General features: G+C 42.1%; 1 protein-coding gene across 2 annotated transcripts in view; it reads left to right on the top strand.

Moving 5' to 3' along the window:
- The window catches only part of ndrg2 (NDRG family member 2), a 34,874-nt gene extending 12,618 nt beyond the window's left edge, over positions 1-22,256 (top strand). Inside the window, exons 2-16 of one of the 2 annotated variants that reach the window (XM_071910903.2) lie at positions 12,116-12,202; positions 14,480-14,521; positions 16,465-16,570; positions 16,807-16,927; positions 17,623-17,685; positions 18,436-18,496; positions 19,337-19,423; positions 19,745-19,801; positions 20,032-20,135; positions 20,250-20,288; positions 20,401-20,452; positions 20,806-20,853; positions 20,998-21,033; positions 21,489-21,540; positions 21,812-22,256. In XM_071910903.2, the coding sequence (XP_071767004.1) occupies positions 12,128-12,202; positions 14,480-14,521; positions 16,465-16,570; positions 16,807-16,927; positions 17,623-17,685; positions 18,436-18,496; positions 19,337-19,423; positions 19,745-19,801; positions 20,032-20,135; positions 20,250-20,288; positions 20,401-20,452; positions 20,806-20,853; positions 20,998-21,033; positions 21,489-21,540; positions 21,812-21,975 (1,107 nt within the window). In that variant the 5' untranslated portion in view covers positions 12,116-12,127 and the 3' untranslated portion in view covers positions 21,976-22,256. Of the gene's footprint in view, positions 1-12,105; positions 12,203-14,479; positions 14,522-16,464; positions 16,571-16,806; positions 16,928-17,622; positions 17,686-18,435; positions 18,497-19,336; positions 19,424-19,744; positions 19,802-20,031; positions 20,136-20,249; positions 20,289-20,400; positions 20,453-20,805; positions 20,854-20,997; positions 21,034-21,488; positions 21,541-21,811 lie in introns of both variants that reach the window. The other variant, XM_078291564.1, reaches the window with a different exon arrangement.
- Positions 22,257-23,021: the final 765 nt, after the last annotated feature.

Raw genomic sequence — 23,021 nt, 5'->3', positions numbered from 1 at the left:
ACTCGGGGGGTGGGGGGTGGGGGGAGGGGGGTGGGTGGGGGGAGAGTTAGCAAAGGGTTGGCGAGGAGAGGAAACAAGGGGAGCTTTGGCACTTCTCTAGGTCTCCATGGTGGCTGGTGTTGTGCTTGCTCTCTCCCCAGACATTTGTCTCTCATTTTTCTCTCTCATTTTCTGCTCTCTGTCTGTGTTTGTCCAAGAGGCCTAGCAACAGACCGACCTCCAAAAAACTGACCACAGGAGAGTAGAAGTGCTTAGAAATTTACAGTAGCACTTGTTGACGTGAGCTATGGTTTATGAGCCACCATCCCCGGGTGTAAGATAGAAAGAGACATATCAAACCGCAAAATGTAATTAGCCTCCATACACTTAAACACTGTTAAAAAAAACAGCTATTGGTGACGTATCTTGCATTCCTGGCTCCATTTTGTTGTTTGGTGGTGTGTTTTTCTTATTCCTGCGGATGGCAAAACGTAGATGACATGACATGGGGATATTTCCAGCTAGGGATGCACCGATCCGATACTTGGTATCGGTATCGGGCCGATATTGGCCTAAAATGCTGGATCGGACATCGGTGGCAGCTAACGTTATAATCCGATCCGATCCAGAGCAATCAGTTCAAGCCCCCGGAGTAATAAACGGGCGTAGTCGCCTGCCGTAAAACATGCCTGAGTTTGCACGTGACGCGACACGAGTGAGAGAAGAAGTTGGAAAAAGAAAGCGAGCGTGCAGGCAATGTGCTGATGTAAACATGTCAGCGGTTGGGAATTATTTTAGCCACAAAGGGATGCTAGATGGCTATGCCATTACTAGCGTCCCAAAGATCTTTATCCAACTCACTTTACCAAGAACTTCATCTGGCGACGCCTTCCAAACGCCTGCTCCTTAGCTCAAACTTACATCGAGTGTCCTTGGGCTTAGTATCGTGTACACGTCACCATAAACGTTTCAATTAAGTCTTCCGTTTTCACAAAACGAAGCTTTTTGGAGATGGGGGCTAAAGCTAATGCTACCGCGCTGATGACGCTGATGCGACCTGTGCGTGCGTCAGCGTCAGTGACTGTCAACACTGTCAGTGAACGGAGGAACAGGCTGACAGCAGAGAGAGGTGAGATGCTTCTGTGTCTGAAGAAAAACCTGCCTCTTGTCCTTAAGTGATTAAAACTAGACTAGACTTGGCACACACTGGATGTTATGCCCAGAAAAAGCCTATGTGTAGCAGTATTTTTTCTGTCAGTTATTCACACTAAAGAAGAGGAAAAAAAATATAAGCAAAGGCTGTATGGTTGTTTCAATATTGTTTTGTAGCAGTATGCACTGGTCAGGTTATTGCTCTTTTGCACTTTTGTGAGTTTTTTTGCACTGTATCCCTATATTGCAGCAATCTTTTATATATCCTAGGAACTGTCATTCCTATTTTGGTCAGTTCTTTTGCCCTGCTGCTTTTCTTTTTTTTAACAATAAAATGATTGTTCCCATGTTATTTACATGTTGTATGCAGCTGTGTAATTACAGAAGAAAAAAAGGGGTCAATATCGGATCGGTACTCGGTATCGATTGATACTCAAAATTCTGGTATTGTTATCGGATCGGCAGTAAAAAAACGGTATCGGTGCATCCCTATTTCCAGCGCAGCTACAATGGAGTTTAATAGGCAAATTTTCTTCAACGATCTAAAACATCACTGGTAAACATCAGGTTTTACTGTCAGTCCCTCAGAAAGAGCAACAGCTTCTTTCTAGACTCACCATTTTGCATCATACATCTTAGAAGAGGCAGAGAGACCAAGTTCTCCACCGACAGAAGACCAGACTAGACCAGACATTGCATAGTCCATGCAATGCAGCCACAAGACAGGTTGTGTCTTGCATAAGCAGAGCGACGCTCGGTTCTTCTAGACCCGAAAAACTCGCTATCTTGCTTTTACTAAGACTGCTATCGCAATTGCAATCGTTATTGCTCTCTCCATCTACACCAACTCCTGGATGCAACAAGTCCAGGCGAGCTCAATGGGGGTTGTCGAAAGGCATTCTGGGAAATGTAGGAAATCGCTGGAGCAGAAGTAGACGAGGCAGGTTGAGGGAAAGTGGATACAGCAAGAAGGTAAATTCCAACGCTCCATGACAAAATAACTCCTGGAATGCATTGAACATCGCAGATTGATAAAATATAACAGTGTAAGAGGATCTGAGGGGGGATTTTTCCTTAAATTAATTCTCATAGAAACAATAACTCTTAGCAGCTCTTATCACCTTCTGTTGATTTTGCTACGCATGGATATTATTGAAAGGTTTATTGATGAATACTTTCATGTCTCATAAAATAAGATGATCAGATGGAGCTTTATTGATCCCCATGTGGAAATCAGGTTGTTGCAGCAGCAATAGTAATGGATAGTAATAGGATGGGAAGTATGGGAAAGAGTATGGATTAATTTATTTATAGATGTTACTTAGAGTTAGGTTCAGTTGTTACATAAAGATGATACTATAACAGTCTTGATTGCTTACTTCATAATGAATTACCAAATGAAATTCACTATGATTAGCTGTATAATTGTCATATTGTCATATTGCTATAACCAAATTTGATTGTTTTCAGAGGTTCAGAACATCTTACATGAATCAAATCACAGCTAATTGTAGTGAATGTGAATGTTATTTTAAAAAATAACCAGCTTGAAATTCCATTTCAACGTCGCCTCCGAAGGACGTTAATGTGCAGATTGGAGTAGTTAATAGTAGAAGAAGAAGGAGGAGGAGGAGTGGAACAGAGGAAAACAGCTTACTTGCTGTGTTGTTACTGAGTGTATTCTGCGTGTTTTGTTTATGTTCCATTCTGTTATCAATATTTAATCCTTGTTTGTTTCACTCTCTCTCTCTTCTCTCTTCCCAAAGTTTCTTCCATTTTTTGTTTTTCCTAATGAGGTTTTCCTGGGAGTTTCTCCTCGTTCTCACTGAAGGTCTCAGGTTGCGGTGTGTCGTTTTCATTTATTGTTTCATAATGTGGGCGTTGTGAAGCTCTTTGAGACTGTAACTGTGAGACTGTGATCAAGAGCTATACAAAGAAACTTGACTTGACCAGCTGAAAATTTGGCAGCAGCAGCACCGAACAGTCCGGCATGTCTTGAACTGAATCCCAGTCAACCTAAACTGGTTGACAAACTGGTGCCAGGAGCCAAATATGGAACGATTTCGCTTATAGAGCCGACAAAGACGACACCCAACCATGTGCAGAAGTTGCTAAAAAGCTCCAAGTCAAGTGTGGTGACACATTGTTTGATGGTTTTTCTTTTTTGCTGTGGCATTGTAGTTTTAATTTTTATATATTAAACCTAGTATTGGTATTAAAGGGAAAATTATGCTACTCTTCCTTAAAATTTATACAGTAGAAACAAATGACTTTATTGTGGCACAATCTCCCATCTTAACACCAGGCCATTCCTTGTGTCTTCAAATGACTAAAAAGAGAACAAAATACAATATATAAACAATATTTCTGCTTGGGAAATGAGCACAAGTGCGGCCATACTTCAGTGAAAAGCCAGACTTGTGCAATTTCTACTACATCTGTCCATTGCCATGTGTATATCACATGTCGCAGGGCTGAATTTGAAAAGCTCAGCTCAGCTTCAGTAGACAGTTTGCATGCAGACCCCCAGGCAGAGCCATATATCACCGGGTTACGCATATAAATGACGCAGCGGTGCCCAGGTGTGACAGCAGCAGCCTGCCTAAGATGATTTGCTTCAGGACAGAAAGCAGACATGGTCCTGTGAGCGTTTATGTCCTCAACACCTGGGTCCTTCCGCTCTTTGTGGAAATGCTTGTGTGTGTGTGTGTGGGTGTGTGTGTGTGTGTAATCAGGAGGGAGGTTGAGTTTGTGCGTCGGAGGCGATTGCACACTCACACATTTTGCCGTAGTCAGATGAAAACTTTCTATCTCCAGTGACTTTCTTTGCAATTGCCTGACTTACCCCATTTCCAGTGGGCTTTGATGAGGTCTCATAAACCAAAGGGTAATGAAACACAACGTCCCCCCCCCCCCGTCTCCCAGCTCAGCATTTGACCTCAAACGCCTCGCTTCTCATCACCCGCTCAATTTGCGTAGCCTTGAACGCCTCGACGTCAACACCCTCCCATGTCAAAGCAGCCGTAGTTTAACCTTTTGGCATTTCAACCTTCAGCCTACATTCTCAATATAGGTGACCTTAATGCTCAGTGCCCCACTTTTGCATACTGTTTATGTGTCTGTGTGTGTGTGTGTGTGTGTGTCTGGGTGTGCCTCTTCATTCAGCGCTGCCCAAACTAAGAGAGGGAGTGTCCAAATGAAAGGAGAGAGAGTCTCTGCCAGCACAGTTGTTTACCCATTTACCCTTTTCACTTGTTGTCGGGCGGGGGTAGAAAAACAGAGAGAGAAAGAGGGGGAGAGAAAGCGAAAGAGAAAGAGGTTTGGCAGAAACAGGGCAGAGGCAAAGGGCTGCGGGGGAGATAGAGAGTGAGGAGGGATGACCGGTGGAAAAATGAGAGAGGAGCGAATGAGATGTCAACAGGGTGAGAAAGATAATGGATGGACTGACGGAGAGAGAGATAGAGAGAAAGAGGTAGAGGAGAGAGAGAGAGACCTGAAAATAAAAAGAGGAAGAGGGCAGATACTGATGAAGACAGAGATAGAGAGTGACAGCAGCTTGTTGTGTCAGCATTTGGTACAATAGTAACAGTAACACACACACACACACACTCTAGTTGTACATTAAAGGAGAATATCGGTGTAATTTAGAGTTATAGCCTATTTACTGCTTCTTTATGTCTAGTCTGTTGCAATTTTCAAGTGTGTGGAAGTTGTTTTTCATAATGTACAAGCATGAATGACAACAAATGGCTTCTTCAGACGGCAGGAAAACAAGCGCTGATATCTCCAACTATGCTGACTGTGTGCAAACACCAGCAGGAAGAATGGAAAACAAAGGGGCAAGCAAGACAGTTGGCGCAAACCGATTGCAGTCTAGAACTTAATCATTATTAATACATTGCGTTGCTGTTGGATGAGTTGTTGTGCCACAAATATGATGCAGTGTGGACTAGTTTTTAGGGAGACTGTTCATAACTGAAATGTCACAGGTTTGATCCCCATACCAACCGTTTTTGCCCATCAACAGCCTTTGGTCCTGTTGAATTTTCTCTAAGCAACACATTGAGCTCCTATTTGTTCACTCGTGAGCTAAAATCTAAATGTAAAATGATAGCAGGAAAGACCTGACTGCCATTGTTACAAACAATACAAGCAAAAGTGATCTGTGTCATGCTTTCATTTGGTCCTCTTGGGGAGCTCTCAGGCTTTGATTCCCTGTGAAGTTCAAGTTCAATATCTTTATTGTCCCAAAGGGAAATTGGTTACGTAGTCAGGTAAACACAAGGGTAAAAACGATGTGGAACAAACACTGTTGATAAAAACCAAACACATAAAAAACATATAATCATCAAAATCCCTAAAATGAGAATGAAAAAGATCATTTATCATTCATAAAACAGTCCAGTGCAAAACATTTTATCTCCTCCTGTGATGGGATAGACCGGTCAGTTACACATCGAAAGCAGCAGGGAAGGAAAATAATAAAAAATATGCTGACAGAAAGCAGCTCACAGGAGCTATAGAATATACAGGGTTCCTGGGAAAGTTGTGTTTTCAATAGAAAGGTTTAAGAAAATATTGCATCCAACCGATCAAGTGTTTAATTTCATGCTTCATTGGTAGATCTCTAAGTATTCTGTAGGGATAATAATCCACATCACAAACTACCTGATTGTATAAAGACCTGGGAGATTCAAATCGGCAAACAGTTCAACGTCTAAATACAGAGGGCAACAAATCTCATGTGTGGAAATGTCACTTTTGGTCATGGAGTACTTTGACTAAAAGGTTCAGCATCAGGGATCAAGGTTGGCTTTGTTGTTCCCTTCAGGAAAATCCTGTTGGTCATTTTCAGTAAAAACAGATAATACAGTAATCTGCACTCACCCTGACATACACAGCTCACATACACACACACACACACACACCAACAAACACACTAACCCATATTCGTTTAGGCAAGTGTAGGAACCCAGAATTTAACACCAATGCCCCTAATGTATTTGGCAATGAATGAAAGAAAAATACAAACAAACCTCAAAATATACAATACAATTTATCAACTATAAAACGGCATGTGAGCGTTAATGAAATATCTGTTGACCTACATGGTTGCCCAACAAGTTGCCCGGTGTTTCATAGCTGAGTTGACCTTGATCGACCTCGGTTTCCACCTGTCCACACCAAGAAGTTTAACCTCTGAGCAGCATCACCCAGCGGCAGCCAATCACGTGCTAGCTTTGTCATATGCGAAACCTGCCATTGAAACACTATTGGAGCCACAGCTAGCAATCATCTATCCTTTACTCAAGTCAAAGTATGAAAGTACGTGGTCTTAAATTTACTTAAAGTATAAAAGTGAAAGTAGTCGTCTAAAAAAGTAATTTCTAATGTTCTAAACTGGTTCTCTGGTCTGCAGCTCAAATCACCAACGTTAAAGTCGAGATGAAATGAAAAATGCCTTTTTAACCCTTTTAGATCACATCCCCGGTCCTGTGCACCTATTTAACAATATATGCCAAAAAAATACAAAAAATCAATTTCTTTGTATTCTTATATCAAAATTCAATCATGTTTTCTTCCTGTAAAACAAAATATGCCGTGTGCTTATGTAAGCAGGACTCAACCAATTTCAACCAATAATATCATGACATCCACCCATCAATCAATCTTCAACTTTTAGCGCACAGAGCTAAGAGGCTAAGATTCATTAGTTAGCTAGCTAGCAACAGCATGGTACTTCGGTGTGTCTTCGGGTGTTATGACACGCCCACTTTTCAATGTTCAAATCAAATTCCTCCCAACGTTATGTCCCGCCTGTCTTTCCTGTTTCACTCGGAAATACGTCACGATACGGAAGTTAGATACTCTCGAAATGCCGTTTCATCTCGACTTTAACTCTAGCACAGATGAATTCACTAATGTTAATTCTCTGCTCTCTTGTTGCTTCTATTTCTTCATGTCTCTTCTCTCTCTCTGTCCCTTTTCCTCCTTTTTGGTGTCGCTTTGGTGACCAAGCAGCCAATCACACTTGGCACTTGATCAACTGCTTCCAGAACGGAAGCTGTCTGATGCGAAAAAATAAAATAAAACAAATCAGCTGATGTCTGTTTTGAAAATGTAGTGAGTCGAAAGTATAGATTTTTCTTTTGAAATGTAGTGAGTAAAAGTAAAAAGTCTTAAGTGAAAGAAAAACTTGAAATCAGCCACTGGAGAGTTGGACAGTGATGCCTGAATGCAGAGTTACTGTCTGACATTGCATTGCATTAAAGAATGAAGAGATGGAGTCAGGGTGATAGAGAGAGGAGAGAGAGAGAGAGAGAGAGATAGAGATAGAGGGGAAGGGGGGAATGACAGGATGGATTGACGAAAACACAACATGACATGTTGGAATGAGATGGCCGCGACTGAAATGCCATTGCTCCGCATGATTACGAATGCGCATAATACAAGCTTGGATGAATTTTGAAGTCGTACAATTATCCGACGCAGTCTGATTTCGGAGGCATGGAACCCGTTTGGTGTAACAGATGAAGTGAGCAACTGTTGTCTGACATCTGAAATGTGGAAGTTAAAAAAAAAAAAAACGAGAGGCAAATGAGAAGCAAGGAGTGTTTTTTTTTTTTTTTTTTGCAGCCAGCAACAGATTCTCTCCCTCGGTATGAATCTCTCTCCCTTCCTGCTCCTCATATGAATCTGTCTCTTTTTCTCTCCATCTCTCTCTCTCTCTCTCTCTCTCTCTCTCTCTCCATGGTGACAGACGGTGCCTCCTGTGCAGTTTAACAGTTATTACACGCTCTAAAACACACTGACTCAAAGGGAGAGAGAGAGAGAGTTAAAGAAAGATGGATGATGGAGGGAGTTAGGCCGATTAGAATGTTACGGCAGGAACCGTGCGCGTGGAAAAGGGTGAGATTGAGGGAGGAAAAGAGAGAGAGAGAGAGAGATGGCGAGAGAGAGAGAGAGAGACAGGGTGTTGGGGAGATTAAGTATAGTGGGTGAGGTACGTGAGACCCATATTAATGCGTGATGTGGTCATGTGACCCCCTTTTCCGCCACCTTGTCTGTCTGCAAGCTTTGGCAGCAGATAGCATCGCTGCTCATTGACTTGACCACTCAGTGTGATGTGTGGTTAGTTATGCATTCAGTCCAGGTGGTGTTTATAATGTGTAGGCATGGTCTACTATACTGAATACATTATAATATTGTAAAGTGCCTTCACAATGGTTCGTTAAAAGCGATAGAGGGCAGATTTAAGCACTAGAAAATGATATAATTGCATGTCAGCGCAGTAATAATTGATTCATTTTTACAGAAAAAAATAGAAGTGAAAAGTCTGCACTGGTATGCTAAAATGCAGCAGAGATATCACCAACAGGTTGATTTGCCCAACTCTGCTTAATCTCCATTGCTGCAGAGCTGTGAAACATTTTCACCCTGTAGCATCCAAATGGAATAAGTTTAATGTCAGATTCATGTTAATACAGAGAGAGCAGCATATGAACAGACTGGCTCTTCATGACGTACATTATAGTAAGTCATGTCAGGCTGACAATAGGGACTTTTCATGAAAATATTGCGTGCTTCAAAAACATCAAAACCACTATAGTTACATGACCCACAAGCCTTCATTTCATCCTCTGATATAGCCTAGTGAAATGAAAATATGTGTGTATATGTCAGTTCATAAGCATTTGAATGTGTTTGACTATGACTGTGTGTGTACCTACATGCGTGGGTGTGCAGTCCAAGTGCCTGTGTGTGTGTGTGTGCGTGTGTGTGTTGCACAGTACACACGCATACATTTGTGTGTGTTTGACGGTGCTAGATGCTGAGGGCATATTAACTGCAGTGTGGGCACCAGTGCCATTTAGTCGTGATTGTCACTATTAGCTTTGTCAAAGATCCTGAAGTATTTCATGTCAAAAAAGATTTCTGCCAGTGAAGTTGGAAGGAGGTTTTGTTTTCACCCGTCTGTCAGTCTGCCTGTCTGTCTGTCTGTCTGTCTGTCTGTCTGTCTGTCTGTCTGTCTGTCTGTCTACCTGTCTGTCTGTCTGTCTGTCTACCTGTCTGTCTGTCTGTCTGTCTGTCTGTCTCTCATGTCTGTCTGTCTGTCTGTCTGTCTGTCTGTCTGTCTGTCAGTCTGTCTGTCTGTCTGTCTGTCTGTCAGTCTGCCTGTCTGTCTGTCTGTCTGTCTGTCTCTCATGTCTGTCTGTCTGTCTGTCTGTCTGTCTGTCAGTCTGTCTGTCTCTCATGTCTGTCTGTCTGTCTCTCATGTCTGTCTGTCTGTCTGTCTGTCTGTCTGTCTGTCAGTCTGTCTGTGTGTCTGTCTGTCTGTCCCAAAAACTAACAAACTGATTTGGATGAAATTCGGTGGACAGATCGCTCTTGGCCCAAGGATCAGTTGGTTAGATTTTGGTGATAATCCGGATCTGGGATTTCCGCCATTAGAGACGATAATTGCTTTTTAGCCATAACTATTTATGCTGCGTTCACGTGCTGCTGGGAAAGCCCGACATCCGGGACTTCCAAGTCGGCTGCTAAACAGCATGGTGCTATTTTGTTGAATCCTGGAAGACAAACGATAAACAAACATAAACATTTACGGAGTGCCTTCAAGTTTGAATTTGACTTTGAGTGAGATGGAGGCGGAAAGAGAGAGAGAGAGAGAGAGAGAGAGAGAAAGAGAGAGAGACACTGGCTGGGACAAACAGTAGAACACATAACGCAGACAGATGAGGGACAAAGACATTGAAAGATATGTGTAAGGCTAATAGATACAAATAGATATAGAGGGAGGGACAGATAGAAAGAAAGAGAGAGAGAGAGAGAGAGAGAGAGAGAGATGGATGGCTGGGGGGAACACAGGAGACGAGGATTGTGTGTGTGTGTGTGTGTGTGTGTGTGTGTGGGTGGGTGGATGGGTGGGTGGGGGGAGCTGTGGTGACTAATCATTTCCGTTTGAGACCCAGAGAGACACAGGCACCCTGAGGCTACAGTTCATTCCCTGATAAGTGCACACACACACACACACACACACACACACACACACAGTTATTGGTGTCACAAGGTCCCACAGTCGGTTTAGGCTTAAATGTCAGATTGTGAATAATGCTGTCTGTTTTAATGGACACAATAACAAGCTGAGTTCCCACCCCGAGTGTGATGCATAATCAAAATGGCCGCCTGGGAATAAGCTATTTTCTCATTTGATCATTTTTACCATTGTGTTTTTCTTTTTGATTATTTTTATGCAAAGTTGTGTTGTGCTATATGAAACTCTCTGTATGCCGCCTTTCTTGGAAAAGCGAATTGTCTCTCTTCTATGGTTGAAATCAATATTACGATAATCATAAGGATTTTTTTTCCGATATCGATGTATATCACGATATGGCTTTTCAATTTTCAAATAATATTCCTACCATACCTCATTTTGTTTTTAAGAGTTTTTAAATAATCATCAGTTATCATCCGTTCAGGCAGCAGAATTGTGCGTCACCATATCCCAAAAATCACCTTGTCATCACCATACGATTCCACTGAAAGACGATAAACGATAATATTGAATTATCGCCCAGCCCTAGTACGATTATCTCAGCCAAAATTATCTCAATACACGTTATTACGCCGATTTATCGCTCCCATTTTATTTTTCGTTTTTCTGAACATAGAACATACAGACTTATACGCAAACTTCACACCGAAAAAAACAAACAAACAAACAAGGCAGAGACATTTAGACCAATTTCATGAGAGATAATTTGGACAGAATCACTTCATCATATCTGTATTACACCTTTCCATTGTTGACAGAGGCAAAGTGAAGTCAGTGTGTGGCTGCCAAATTTTCAGAAAGCAGTCATATTTCTTCCATAAAATATATGTAATCTTCTCCAACAGTACACATCCAGAGAGCTATATCTATACATTTCATTTTCATTATAGAATTCATAATCGTTATTGTTTTTTACGGCGATATTTAGGTATATCGGTTATTGTCCCATTGTCCCGCAACTGTGTGAATGTGAAGCAGGGCGTTATTGAAAACGATTATGCACGCTCAGCGAACCTTCCTTGAATAGAAAAAAAAACAAAAAAACGCAACACAAAGTCCTTTTCCCATCACTTCACACTTCGTCCTCCTCTCGTTTGTCACTTCTTCCCTCAGGTCGTTGTCGTTTCTTATATAAACCTTGTCTCTCTCTCCACTCCTCTGTCATTTTTCACCCGCTGTTTGATCCATCTCTTCATCTTCCTAAGCTTTTTATCCTCTTTTTTTTCATCTTTCTTATGTCACCCTCCACCAGCCTTTACCCATCTCTTCTCTCCTCAGCTTTCTCTTTCTCGTTATTTTCGTTAGTGTTACTTTTTCTCTGCGTGATTGTACCTGATTTTTAATAAACAAACATATTATTATTGCTACTTTTAAATGCATTCTGCCAAACCCCGCCTTACATCTGTGCATTGTCATATAGCTGCAATGGAAATTTATCTGGCTAATATTGTAACATCCTTGATGATTTTGTTTATGCTTATGCCCCAAATCAAAATGTGTCCATCTACCAATCCGCCCCTTTCTTCTTCTCTTTTCTTTCAACCGTGCGTCTCTCTTTCGCTGTCCCACAATCCTTTTCTGCACATTTCTACCAGAACTAATCACTAATTAACTTTCATAAAGTCCCACAGCACAAAGAATGTCCCAGAGGAGAACAGCTATTTACAGTATTTAATCAGTTTGTGTGTGTGTATGTGTCGTGCATGCGCGCGTGTGTATGGGTATGCACGTGCGCGTGTGTGTGTGTGTGTGTGTGTGTGTGTGTGTGTTTGGTACATCTGAGCACACATTGCATCGTCAAGTGTTTGAGGAAGACAGTAAAAAAAGAGAGATGTATTTATACTTGCAGTACAAAGAGAGAGCAGAGCGGCTGAAGAAGCCTCAGTAATAAACAGACGTTCATGTTTCTACCTGTGCAGGACGCGACAGGTGACTGACGCCATGACGACTGAAATGCAGGAGATCGCCATCACAGAGGAGAAGCCGTTACTCACGGGTCAGGCTGATTCTGCCAAGGTCAGAGACTACACACACACACACACACACACAGACACACACACACAAAATAAACAAGCATCCACACAGACATGGAGACAAACACAAATTGTGACTTCAAAGTAATCCAAGCACAGAAAGACATGTATACACAGAAATACATTCAACTGCACGGGCTTCTTCTGATCTGAAATCACAACCAAACGCCACTCATTCATCCATGCAAGGCTGGGATGACACATACATGCTAATAGTGTGTGTGTGTGTGTGTGTGTGTGAGCGAGAGAGAGAGAGAAAGAGAGTGTTAGTATTTGTGTCCTTGCACTGCATAATGCATGCGGGTGTGTGCATTTGAGTCTGAGCAAAGTCTACATGTGATAGCATGTGTTCCAAACATGTGTGTGCATGACTCTGTGTGTGTGTGTGTGTGTGTGTGTGTGTGTGGCTGCAGCGCTGGCTCATGTCTGCCAGGTTGACGTCAAAGCCCTGAGGGGGAGAGAGAAGCTTCTTCTCTGCTCTGCTGATGTTGCCGTGCAGATGCAGCGCTGCAGATCAGAGCGCCGCGTCGCTCACTGCTGACACCTGCCGGGCGAAAGAGGGAAATGCAAAGCTGTAGCTGTAGCTTTGCAAAGGCGCAAAAGCAGAGTGTTTTATGCATTTAACCGATGAGTGTTTTTCAGTGAGTGAGCAGGTAGGGATTGATCACTGTAGCCTAAAAGACCTGTAATCCAATTGTTGCTCTTGGATCCAGGTGGATGTGAAGAGTGATTCTGAGTAGGAAACTTGATGAACATCGGGTTGTTAGAAGTTAGATCAGAACCACCACAGTTCAGATATCGTGATATGAGACTAGATATCATCTGAGATTTTGATTATCGTAATATTTTGAAATAATTTAAATGTCCCTGTCACTTCTTCCTGGTCTTAGAAGCTGCATTACAGTAAAGCGACACAATTTTCTGAACTTATCAGCCTGTTCTGGCTGAGAAAAATGGACTTTACCTGCTCATCATATCCACATACTGATTACTAAAGATCATTTTCTAAAGTTTCTTGTGTGTAAATATCTTATGAAAGCACGAATACCCATCCCCAAAATATCATCGCATTATCGATATCGAGGTATTTGATGTAAAATATTGTGATATTTAATTTTGTCAGTATCGCCCAGCCCTACCCCCCCCGCCCATACCAGGCCCCCGCACTCTTATCGTCAGTCCACATGTGATCACACAAGTGACATTTCAGCTACAGATGACCATCTAATCACCAAGCCTCCCTGCCACCCCGCCTTTTGCCTGGGCTACGTTGCTCTTTGTAAGAGATTTCAAAATTCAAAAGAAGAAATCATAGGTTATCTTTGTGTCTGTGTGTAAAAATGAGTCTCACCCCAACTCTCCGCCCTTGTTGATGCTGAAAAGAGCCCCCCCCCCCCCCCACCATCCCATAACCACCTGCTTCTCTAAAAGGGACAGTCTACTATTTCATCATGAACATAATGTCGCCTATCCTGCCTGTGTGGGGGCCAATTAGAAAGCGAGGCGGCACTTACAGAAATGGACTATGAGACGAATGAATTTTCTCTCACGCATGCATTTATGTTTTCATTTACACCTGCTAGGTGAGCTGAACAGAAAAAAAATCCTTTACATTTCAGCCCTATACTATGTCTAAGTGTGTGGAAGGAAATGATGGCTGCATGTATCGCTGTCTTGAGAAGAAAAACACATTTGAGTGGGCACTCACTTTAGATTCTTTTGAACATGAAAAGATTTGTTTCAATTGGATATATACCCTTTGAGAAAAGTAATACCTGCTCATATGATACATAGGATTCAGAGCAGAACATGAAAACAAGTTATGGAACTTTTTAAGGACTTTAAATGGGTCATTGACAAAATTAAAACACCTTTACATCCTGGATTCTATAGAGATTTTGAATGATTTTTTTTTTCTTCCTCCAGATGGATATATATAGCGTTTTTGAAATGAACATATCATATCTGCCTATTTGTTGCGCAGAGAGGGCTGAACAAATCAGGCCTCATCTCTATCTCTCTCTCTCTCTCTCTCTCTCTCTCTCTCTCTCTCTCTCTCTCTCTCTCTCAGCTTTCCTACTGTTTGAACAAAGAAAAAAACTCAAATGAAGTGCCCTCTCTACTCTCTCTTTAAAAGTAAAGACCCTCTCCACCCTGAATATCTGAAAGGTTCGGTCACTGCACAGCCAGTGAAGATGTGATCTGGGATAAGGGCCTGTGCTGTTTGCTAATGAGATTTAATTCCCTCAATTTTTCCTAGGAGGCTGAACTGGCTGCTAGGATACTCCTGGACCAAGGACAGGTAGGACTGTTCAGATGGATGTTTTAATGTAATTAAGGTGTGTCTGTGTGTTTGTGCATCTGTATCAGGTGGGGTGGGTCAGCTGAGAGGATTAGTGTCACACGATGGTCTAAATGCTGTTTCAGAGGGTTTCAAAGGGTGCATATGTGCATCAGACCTCAGTCAGATACTATTCCTAAATACTTTTTATGATTCATTTGTGTGTTTGTGGGTGCCAGATGGGTGGGGTGGGGCTTACCCCAAAGGACACAGTGAGTGCCAGAAATTTAAGACCAGCAGGATTAATTGGAAAATCATAGACTTTTCTGTGCTTGACAGCTTGTCCGACACTGTTTGAATTGTCCTGATGTGGTAAACCCCACCCATCTGGTGCTTCAAGCAGGTTAAAACAAACTCTCTGCTCTTTCTTTTGCTCTTCTGATGTGCATATCTAAAACACTTCACCTCAGCATTAGTGCACTTGCCAATTTTGGGCTTTGAATAAAAATATCAACGAGTCTATGTTGACCCACCGCTGGTATTTTGGAGGTGAGGATAAGATTTTAAGGGTTGTGGTCTGTAAAACCTGCAATGAAACCTGCCTCATTCTGAACTTAAAGAATTGAATTTGTTTGGGTCTTAGTGTTTTGGTGTCCTGTGGTTTAAATGCTCTTTCTGAAGCTTTTCCACCCTGCAAAGAATTAGGAAGAGAACAAACAAGGGAAGTAGCGTTCAGGTTTTTACTTCCACGAAAATAGCCTGAAACATACATTTAACACATTTGTGTACAAATTCAACAACAGATCTCACTACTGTGATTTTCAATCGACTGTTGGTTTTAGAACGTTTTAGAACATATTTTTTTTATTGATAGAAGAGAACATAGCGGAGGGATACCAGTAGTTCTTGTTTGGGAGACCAGATTTACTTTTTTACTTCAATTTTAGCGTCAACCAAGAATAGAAATGGACAATGAGAATGGACCAATGACTGCTTTATTGTCTTAAAAGCGGGATCTGTTGATGAATCTGTTTACATTTAACACAAAAATGTTAAATGTAATGTCCCAGCTGCATCTGATCTTGGTGAGTAGTTTATATTCTGGTTTCCATGGCGGTCAAGTGCCAAATAATAAGTAAGTGGAATATTGCCTTAAGTCAATACTGAGCATGTGTGGCAAAGGTCGCTTGAGCTTCCAAATTAAAGTGGAACACTGCATTGACTTAAAGGAGCACTTTGCCGATTTTCAACCATATCTCTATCAATCCGAAATCGGGATATAGTGTGAAAAACAACAACAGGTTTTTTTAATGTTCTCTGTGTCTCTGGGGCGCAGCTTCAAAATCTGTTGTGCTTCCCCGGACCAGTGACGTCATTGGTTCTCGGAAGAACAGCAGATTTTGAAGCTGCGCCGGCTCGCATGGCTGTTATTCGAACTACAGATTGTACTTCCTCATTTTTGTATGCCCGCATCCACGGACAGTCGGATCGAGAGCCATACGAGCCGGCAAAACTTTTTAAGTTTTGCCGGCTCGTATGGTTCTGCCGGCAAATGAACGGGGAGCTCTCGGTGCAGGCAACATGGAGGGAAGGTAAACATTGTTCATTTGCATATACTACCGACATTGTAATGATACAAAACTGGTTGAAAATCGGCAAAGTGTTCCTTTAAGTGTGCGGATGTCTTCCCTTGTTTCCTAAGGCTCTGTTATCATCCAGCACCTTAACAAAAGGGTGCAGCCGGGTGAGCGGATTGTCACCCTGCAAAGGATTCTATTCTGTCGGGACACACTGAATGCTCGTCATTTTTTGGCATGAAAATGGGCAATTTAAATATACGGAATATTGGCACAACATATCAGAAGATTCAGTCCACAATTATCAGCGCTTTCAAAAACCCGTGTGTGTGTGTGTGTGTGTGTGTGTGTGTGTGTGGGTTAAACTGATGCTCTTTCCCTCTCCAGGAGCACAGTATTGAGACTCCGAATGGCGTTTTGCATGTGACCCTCTACGGCACTGGAAACACCCGCAGGCCTGCGATCCTCACCTTCCACGACGTGGGTCTGGACGGTGAGTCGCTCTCTCTACCTGTCTCTCTCTTCGCCTTCGTCTTCCTTAAGCGTCCATCTCTCCTTCATCGAATTTCCTTTTTTTCATAACTGTTATAGATCAATTCTGAATCACACAAGTATCCGATTGTTCTTTACTTTTTCTTCATCTTCTTTTGTCTCTATTCCTTGTCTCTCTGTCTTTGTTTCTCTCTCTCTCTCTCTCTCTCTCTCTCTCTCTCTCTGTCTCTCCATCAGGTAAGAGCTGCTTCTCCCCTCTGTTTAAGTTTGAGGAAATGCAGGAGATCGTCAAGAACTTCACCCTGGTTCATATTGACGCTCCAGGGCAAGAGGAGGGAGCTGCTGCCTACCCCACAGGGTACGACGCTCCGTGTGTGTGTGTGTGTCTGTGTGTGTGTGTGTTTGTATTTCCTCGGTGCCCTGAATTTTAACCTTGAATTTTAAGGTAAACGTCTCAGGAATGGAAACAATCTTCTGCGGAAAGCTTAAAACTAATCTCTTCAAGAAATACTTAACGTTCCCTTCTCCCGTATCTCCCTCCTCCCTCTGCTCTAATACGCTCTCGTCTACGGTTTAAAACAAATCCTCCCTTTTTTTTTCCTCCCCTTACCTCTTTTTTTTTCTTTCCTTTGCACTCCTCTAACACATCTCTGCCTTGCGTGATTATTATAGGGCCACGGGAAGATTTTTGTCGCATGTATCGTCACCATACCTCTACTATAATCCTTACATTCCTTACTATTGTGAGGTTGGCGATGTAGGAATTGCTGTTGCACTCATTTCAAATCCCTGCTTAAAATGCAAAAATATGTAAAACATTAAAGCTGGCTCATCCTCACATTGACCATCGTGTATTTCTGATGTTAGAATGTATTACCAATAGTTAGTTTAGTTCCCAGGGTCATAAAACACTGCCTGCATCAGAAAATATCAGCTGTCATTGCAGTAACAGAAGCAAAATGGGAGGTTTTTGTAATCCACTGATGATATGTGTGTGTGTGTGTATTAGTGTATTGGACATGATAGTTCATTCAATTGTGTTTCCTGTTCTAGTTACCAGTATCCCTCCATGGAGACCATTGCAGAGATGATTCCAGCCGTCCTGCAGTTTTTCAAGTGAGTTAACTTTATTCATTTTGACATAAGCACAGGCAGAATTTCATTTGGCATACACACAGTGAAGGTCATTAAACAATACAAACACATACTGGATTTCTAACTGGCTCTTGCCCATGGTATCCGTCATATTACAGATGCAGCCATCATAAAACTCTCACTTTTATGTTTTTAAGCTGATTGGAGTTTTAGCCGTACAAGCATTTCTTGGAGGCAGAAATAATCTGATTGGTTGAGTTAAACCTCAGCTAGCTAACTGGTGAACTTGAATGGCAAAGCAGGAACTCTGGTCAAAATTTAAATTTAAAATATAAATGGCAATCACTTCTTGTTTTCATTCATTCATGATGTTGGAAGGTCAGCAGCTAGCTAACTAGTTTACCTAGATCTCTATAACTTAGTATGGCCAGATTGCATTTTTTCAGTTAGTAGCAAGAGCTTCATAATATTAGCTTCCTCCTCTTTTACCTTTCGCTTTTTTCACTGGACTTCAGGCTAACCTTACTTAATCAGAAAAACCTGTTTTTGGCTCTTTCTTTGGCTCCGCCCATCCAGTTTTAACTCAACCAATGAGATTATTTCTGCCTCCAGAGCAGCTCTGCCTCTGCACAATGCTTGTATAACTAAAACCCCAATCTGATATCCTCACTGAAATAGAATGGTGTGTTATGTTTTGGCCTTGAGTGTGTGTGTGTGTGTGTGTGTGTGTGTGTGAGTGTGTGTTATTAACTTTGTGTCTCCCTCTGCCAGTTTCCGCACTGTAATCGGAGTGGGTGTGGGAGCGGGGGCGTACATCCTCTCCAAGTTCGCGGTGAGTGTCTGGTTTTTAGTGGTTTAAGCTCTCAGTTCTGCCGTTTCGCTCTCTGCATCGGCACTTTGCTGCTGCGTTTGGCATCATGACACCAGCTGCACCGTCCCGTTGAGTGACGGTGGCCTGTAACTGACACAAACAATAAAGTGTGTCTCCATTTTCTCATGGGGAGGAGTAAGCTAGCTAATTAGAGCTAGAGATCCAACAAAAACATCTAGTGAAGAGGAGATATATCGTCATGCAAAATGCTGTAATAATAATACTGCTTTGTCATTTGCTTTTTGGTCTTGTGACACCGGTCACTCGCTTGCAGCACGTGTCTTAGGATTGCAGAGGGAGTTTTTAGGAGGGAAGGTTTTCTTGGTCATTATTTGATAGTTGACAGTAGAGATCGACAGGAAAGACAGGGTGAGAGAGAGGGGGATGACATGAGACAGAGTACAGGCTGGAAAGTGAGTTTCGGAAGGCATGAATCTCCACACCTGGTGAAGTAATCGATGAGTCACTGGTAATGATCAACAACCCTATCAAAACCCTGCAGATATATTCTGGTCATTTTGTGCTATGGGGCAGTAAAAATGATACTTATTTCTCCTTTAAGCATTTTGCATTATGTTGTCATTAACTTACCAATTGTTAACTTTCTACACGGCGTCATTCCTGTAAGTTTCACTTTTACTCTGAAATTTTACACTGTGACACTTTTTTTTCCCCCACTTTCCTTTAATCTTCCTCCTTTCTTCCTCTCTCCTTCTCATTGTCTCTCTCTCTCTCCCTCTCTCTCTCTCTCTCTCTCTCTCTCTCTCTCTCTGTCTCATTTCCTTTCTCTTTCTATCCCAGCTGGCAAACCCAGACTCAGTGGAAGGTCTGGTTCTGGTCAACATTGACACCAACGCCCGGGGATGGATGGACTGGGCCGCTCAGAAGGTAGGTTTGTTTGTTTCTCTCTCTCTCTCTCTCTCTCTCTCCCTCTCTCTCTCTCTCTCCCTCTCTCTCTCTGTGATCTCATATTACAATTAATTGGCATTTTTCTCTAATTTAACCATTACGCTTCATCTGTCTCATAGCCAGTCAATAGTACATTAGCCTGTACACAGAAACACGTGGTATTTTGATCTAGTTAGTGCTAATGGGAGTTCCGTCAAGAAGAGTTTAAATGTGGATATGAAGTTATGTGACTGTGTTCATGGTCGGTTCTCTCTCTCTCTCTCTCTCTCTCTCTCTCTCTCTCTCTCTCTCTCTCTCCAGCTTAGCTCTGTGACATCCTCCCTCACAGAGCAGATCCTGTGCCACCTTTTCAGTCAGGTATCGCTATAGGTTTTCATTTAATATCTTTGAAAATAACCTGGCACACGATATATTGCAATGGTATCAGAATATTAAATTGCTTCCAAAAAATGTCTTGTATCAGTTTAAAAACATCTTTAGTTGGGCATTTGTTTTGTGTGTGTTTTGGGTTGCTGTAAAATAAAGCTTAGATAAAATCAAATACATCAAAATAAAACAAATTGACAGTGTTTCTCCGTATTTTGTAGGAGGAGCTGTCGGCAAACACAGATCTACTGCAGTCTCACAGAGAGCGCATCTCCAAAGCCTCTAATCTGGTCAACATAGAGCTCTTCTGGAAGACTTACAACAGGTACACACACACACACACACATACACACACACACACACACACCCTTACATAAACACAAATACACACCAAATCAAACCAAGACCAACATAATCTGCTTTTTTAATTTCCCTCCAGTCGCAGAGACTTGAACATTGACCGCAACAGCACCTTCAAGTAAATACCTTCTAAACTTTAATCCTCAGCAGTAACATTATAATATCTCTTTATTTATTTTTTGCAACGTAAACCTCTAAAATCTCTAAACCTCACCTTCTGTCTCCCTCAGATGTCCAGTAATGCTGGTGGTGGGAGATCAAGCTCCATATGAGGAGGCTGCGGTACGTTTGCAAAATAAAACATAACAACCCGTTCACCATCTTTAGGTCTAAAATGCTCTTCAGTGGGAATTCTACATAAAGAAATGACTTGGCATGTTTCAAATGTATTTACAGTAATATTGTATGAAGAATCAAATCTTACTCAAATATTTGCAAATACTTTTTATGGTTTGCAGTTTGCCTGACATCATCTGAAATGTCTTGATGCAGTAAAGCTCATCCATCTGGAAAAAAACAAACGCTAAGAATTACTTGCAGCTGGTATTTGATAGTAGATCTGTGTGCAATAGTGTGATTGTTGTTGTAATGTCTGATGTGAAGTGGCTTACTGTTTTTCCTTCTGTGACCACTAGGTGGAGTGCAACAGCAAAATGGACCCAACAACAACCTCATTCCTGAAGGTAACCCTCATCTCTACCTATCTATCCATCTATCTATCTATCTATCTCTACTGTAACTATATACCTGTGTGTCTGTCTCTTTCTCTCTTCTTGCACTTCTTTCGTAATTCATTCTCATTCACTTCTTCTCTCCCTCTTCCACAGATGGCTGACGCTGGTGGTCTCCCTCAGCTGACTCAGGTAACAACATGCAACAGCCTTCTATATCATAGCATACTTTTATGGAAGAATACGCCCGTCTTATCAGCCTAAATATGGAAGTGGGGCTGCAACAGAGAAGAGTGTCCCAACCCCACTAATTGAGACCCCATAGATTCGCCCTATTTGCCGAAATCAACTTTTTGTGGCAGGTATGACACCGTATGATCACTGGTGGGAAATTGAATCAAAAGAAATAAGTTCAGAGGAAGCTGGACTCTCTTCACCACCTCCATCCCCAACAAGAAGAAGAAATGAATGTCCGATGAGTGCGTAGTTTACTGACAATACATGATTTCTCTGGGTATTGAAGTCCTCAAAATGAAAGCAGTTTACCTCTGGCTGCCACTTGGGGCCGCCAATGTGCAACATTACCTTGTGCAGTTTTAATTTTTTTTCAGTATAATGTATAACATCTAATTTTTGTTTATTTGCAGCCTGCTAAACTGACCGAGGCTTTCAAGTACTTCATCCAGGGCATGGGCTACAGTAAGTTGACTTCACATCAGTGCAGCTTACATATTAATACAGTGATACACAAGGCAATTTTTGGGCAACTTTCGTGGGCAACAGTGGCCAAGGAGCTGCTTTAGCGAGATTTTTGTTTACTCTACGTTCACTTTCTTGCCTGTTGCTGGGAGCGCTGCCCAAACAGATTGCATAGTGCATCGCCAACCTTAAATGTTGCGTACTGTTTTCACTGCAACTGTAATTTGTAAATCTAATCTTTCTATCCGTCTCTCTCTTTCCCTCCCCGCAGTGGCTTCGTCTTGCATGACCCGCCTGTCCCGCTCCCGCACCACCTCCCTCTCCTCCTCCTACTCCATGGATGGATCCCGCTCTCGCTCCCGCACCCTGTCCCAGGGCTCGCAGGGCGGCCAGATGCCCCCCAGCCCCTCCCAAACCATGGAGGTGTCTTGCTGAAGAAAGAGAGAGCGAGCGAGCAAGAGAGAAAGAGAGAGAGAGAGAGAGAGAGAAAGAGAGAGAGAGAAGGGGGTGAAAGGAAGGGAAAGATGGAGCATGACAGTAATGCAGGAAACAAGACGAGTGAATTACTTATTTGTCACTAAACAACTCCCGTCATTCCCCACAAGAGCAGAATAGAGACGGAGAGAGAGAGAGAGAGAGAGAGGGATTTGAAGGCAAGATGTAGACCAGTAGAGACACTACTTATCTCCCACACTTTGCACCACATCTAAGTCCAGTCCATCTCCTCACATCCCCCCTCAAACTAAAGAAGAAGTGGATGGGGCTTTGCTTCGTTGAAGGAAAGAAACAAAGGCGTTAGAGGGGGAAAAAGAGGATAGAAGAAAGGGGGGGAAGTGGGGAAAAGGGTGGCAACCTGTCCTCTCTCCCTCCTTCTGCTGGAGCCTCTGTCAGCCAATAGAGCCCTTTAATTTAGATAAGGGGTGTGGCCTGTAGAGACCACGCCCCTTGTGTTAACCAATAGTAATAATTCTGATAACGGTATTGTTGTTGATGATGTTGATGATGATGATGATGATATTGAAGCTAATGATGATGACAATAATGTAATAGAAAACAATAACAATTTTCTCTTTATTACGCAATGAGTTTGAAATGACATAGATTAAAAAAAAATAAAATACTATAGCGGAGATACTTATAACAATGCGTGTCTACTACTTTTAATCTAGTTTTTTTTTGTGTTATTTTTATTTCTTGATTGAATTTTATTTTCATATTTGTAACCTGCCTCAGCAAGGGGCTGAAGCTACTGATTGGTTGATCCCTCACATGGTAACAGCCAATGAGAGCCCTTAGAGTGACTACTTCCTCCTTGATGTTGCCAGGTTGTTTATGTCTTCCATTAGCCCCGTCTAAGTGACTGTTGCGTTTTCCCATTGGAATTGCGGAGGTGGGCGGGTAGTGTTTTATTTTTTTTTTTGTTTTTTTGTTTATTTGTTTTTTTGACTGTGTGGAAATTGCATGCCTGGTATCAGCCCATG

This window comes from Centroberyx gerrardi, chromosome 23 (assembly GCF_048128805.1).
Source record: "Centroberyx gerrardi isolate f3 chromosome 23, fCenGer3.hap1.cur.20231027, whole genome shotgun sequence".
NCBI lineage: Eukaryota > Metazoa > Chordata > Actinopteri > Beryciformes > Berycidae > Centroberyx > Centroberyx gerrardi.
The sequence above is the reverse complement of the archived record's forward strand: the minus strand, read 5'-3'. Positions and strand labels throughout refer to the sequence as shown.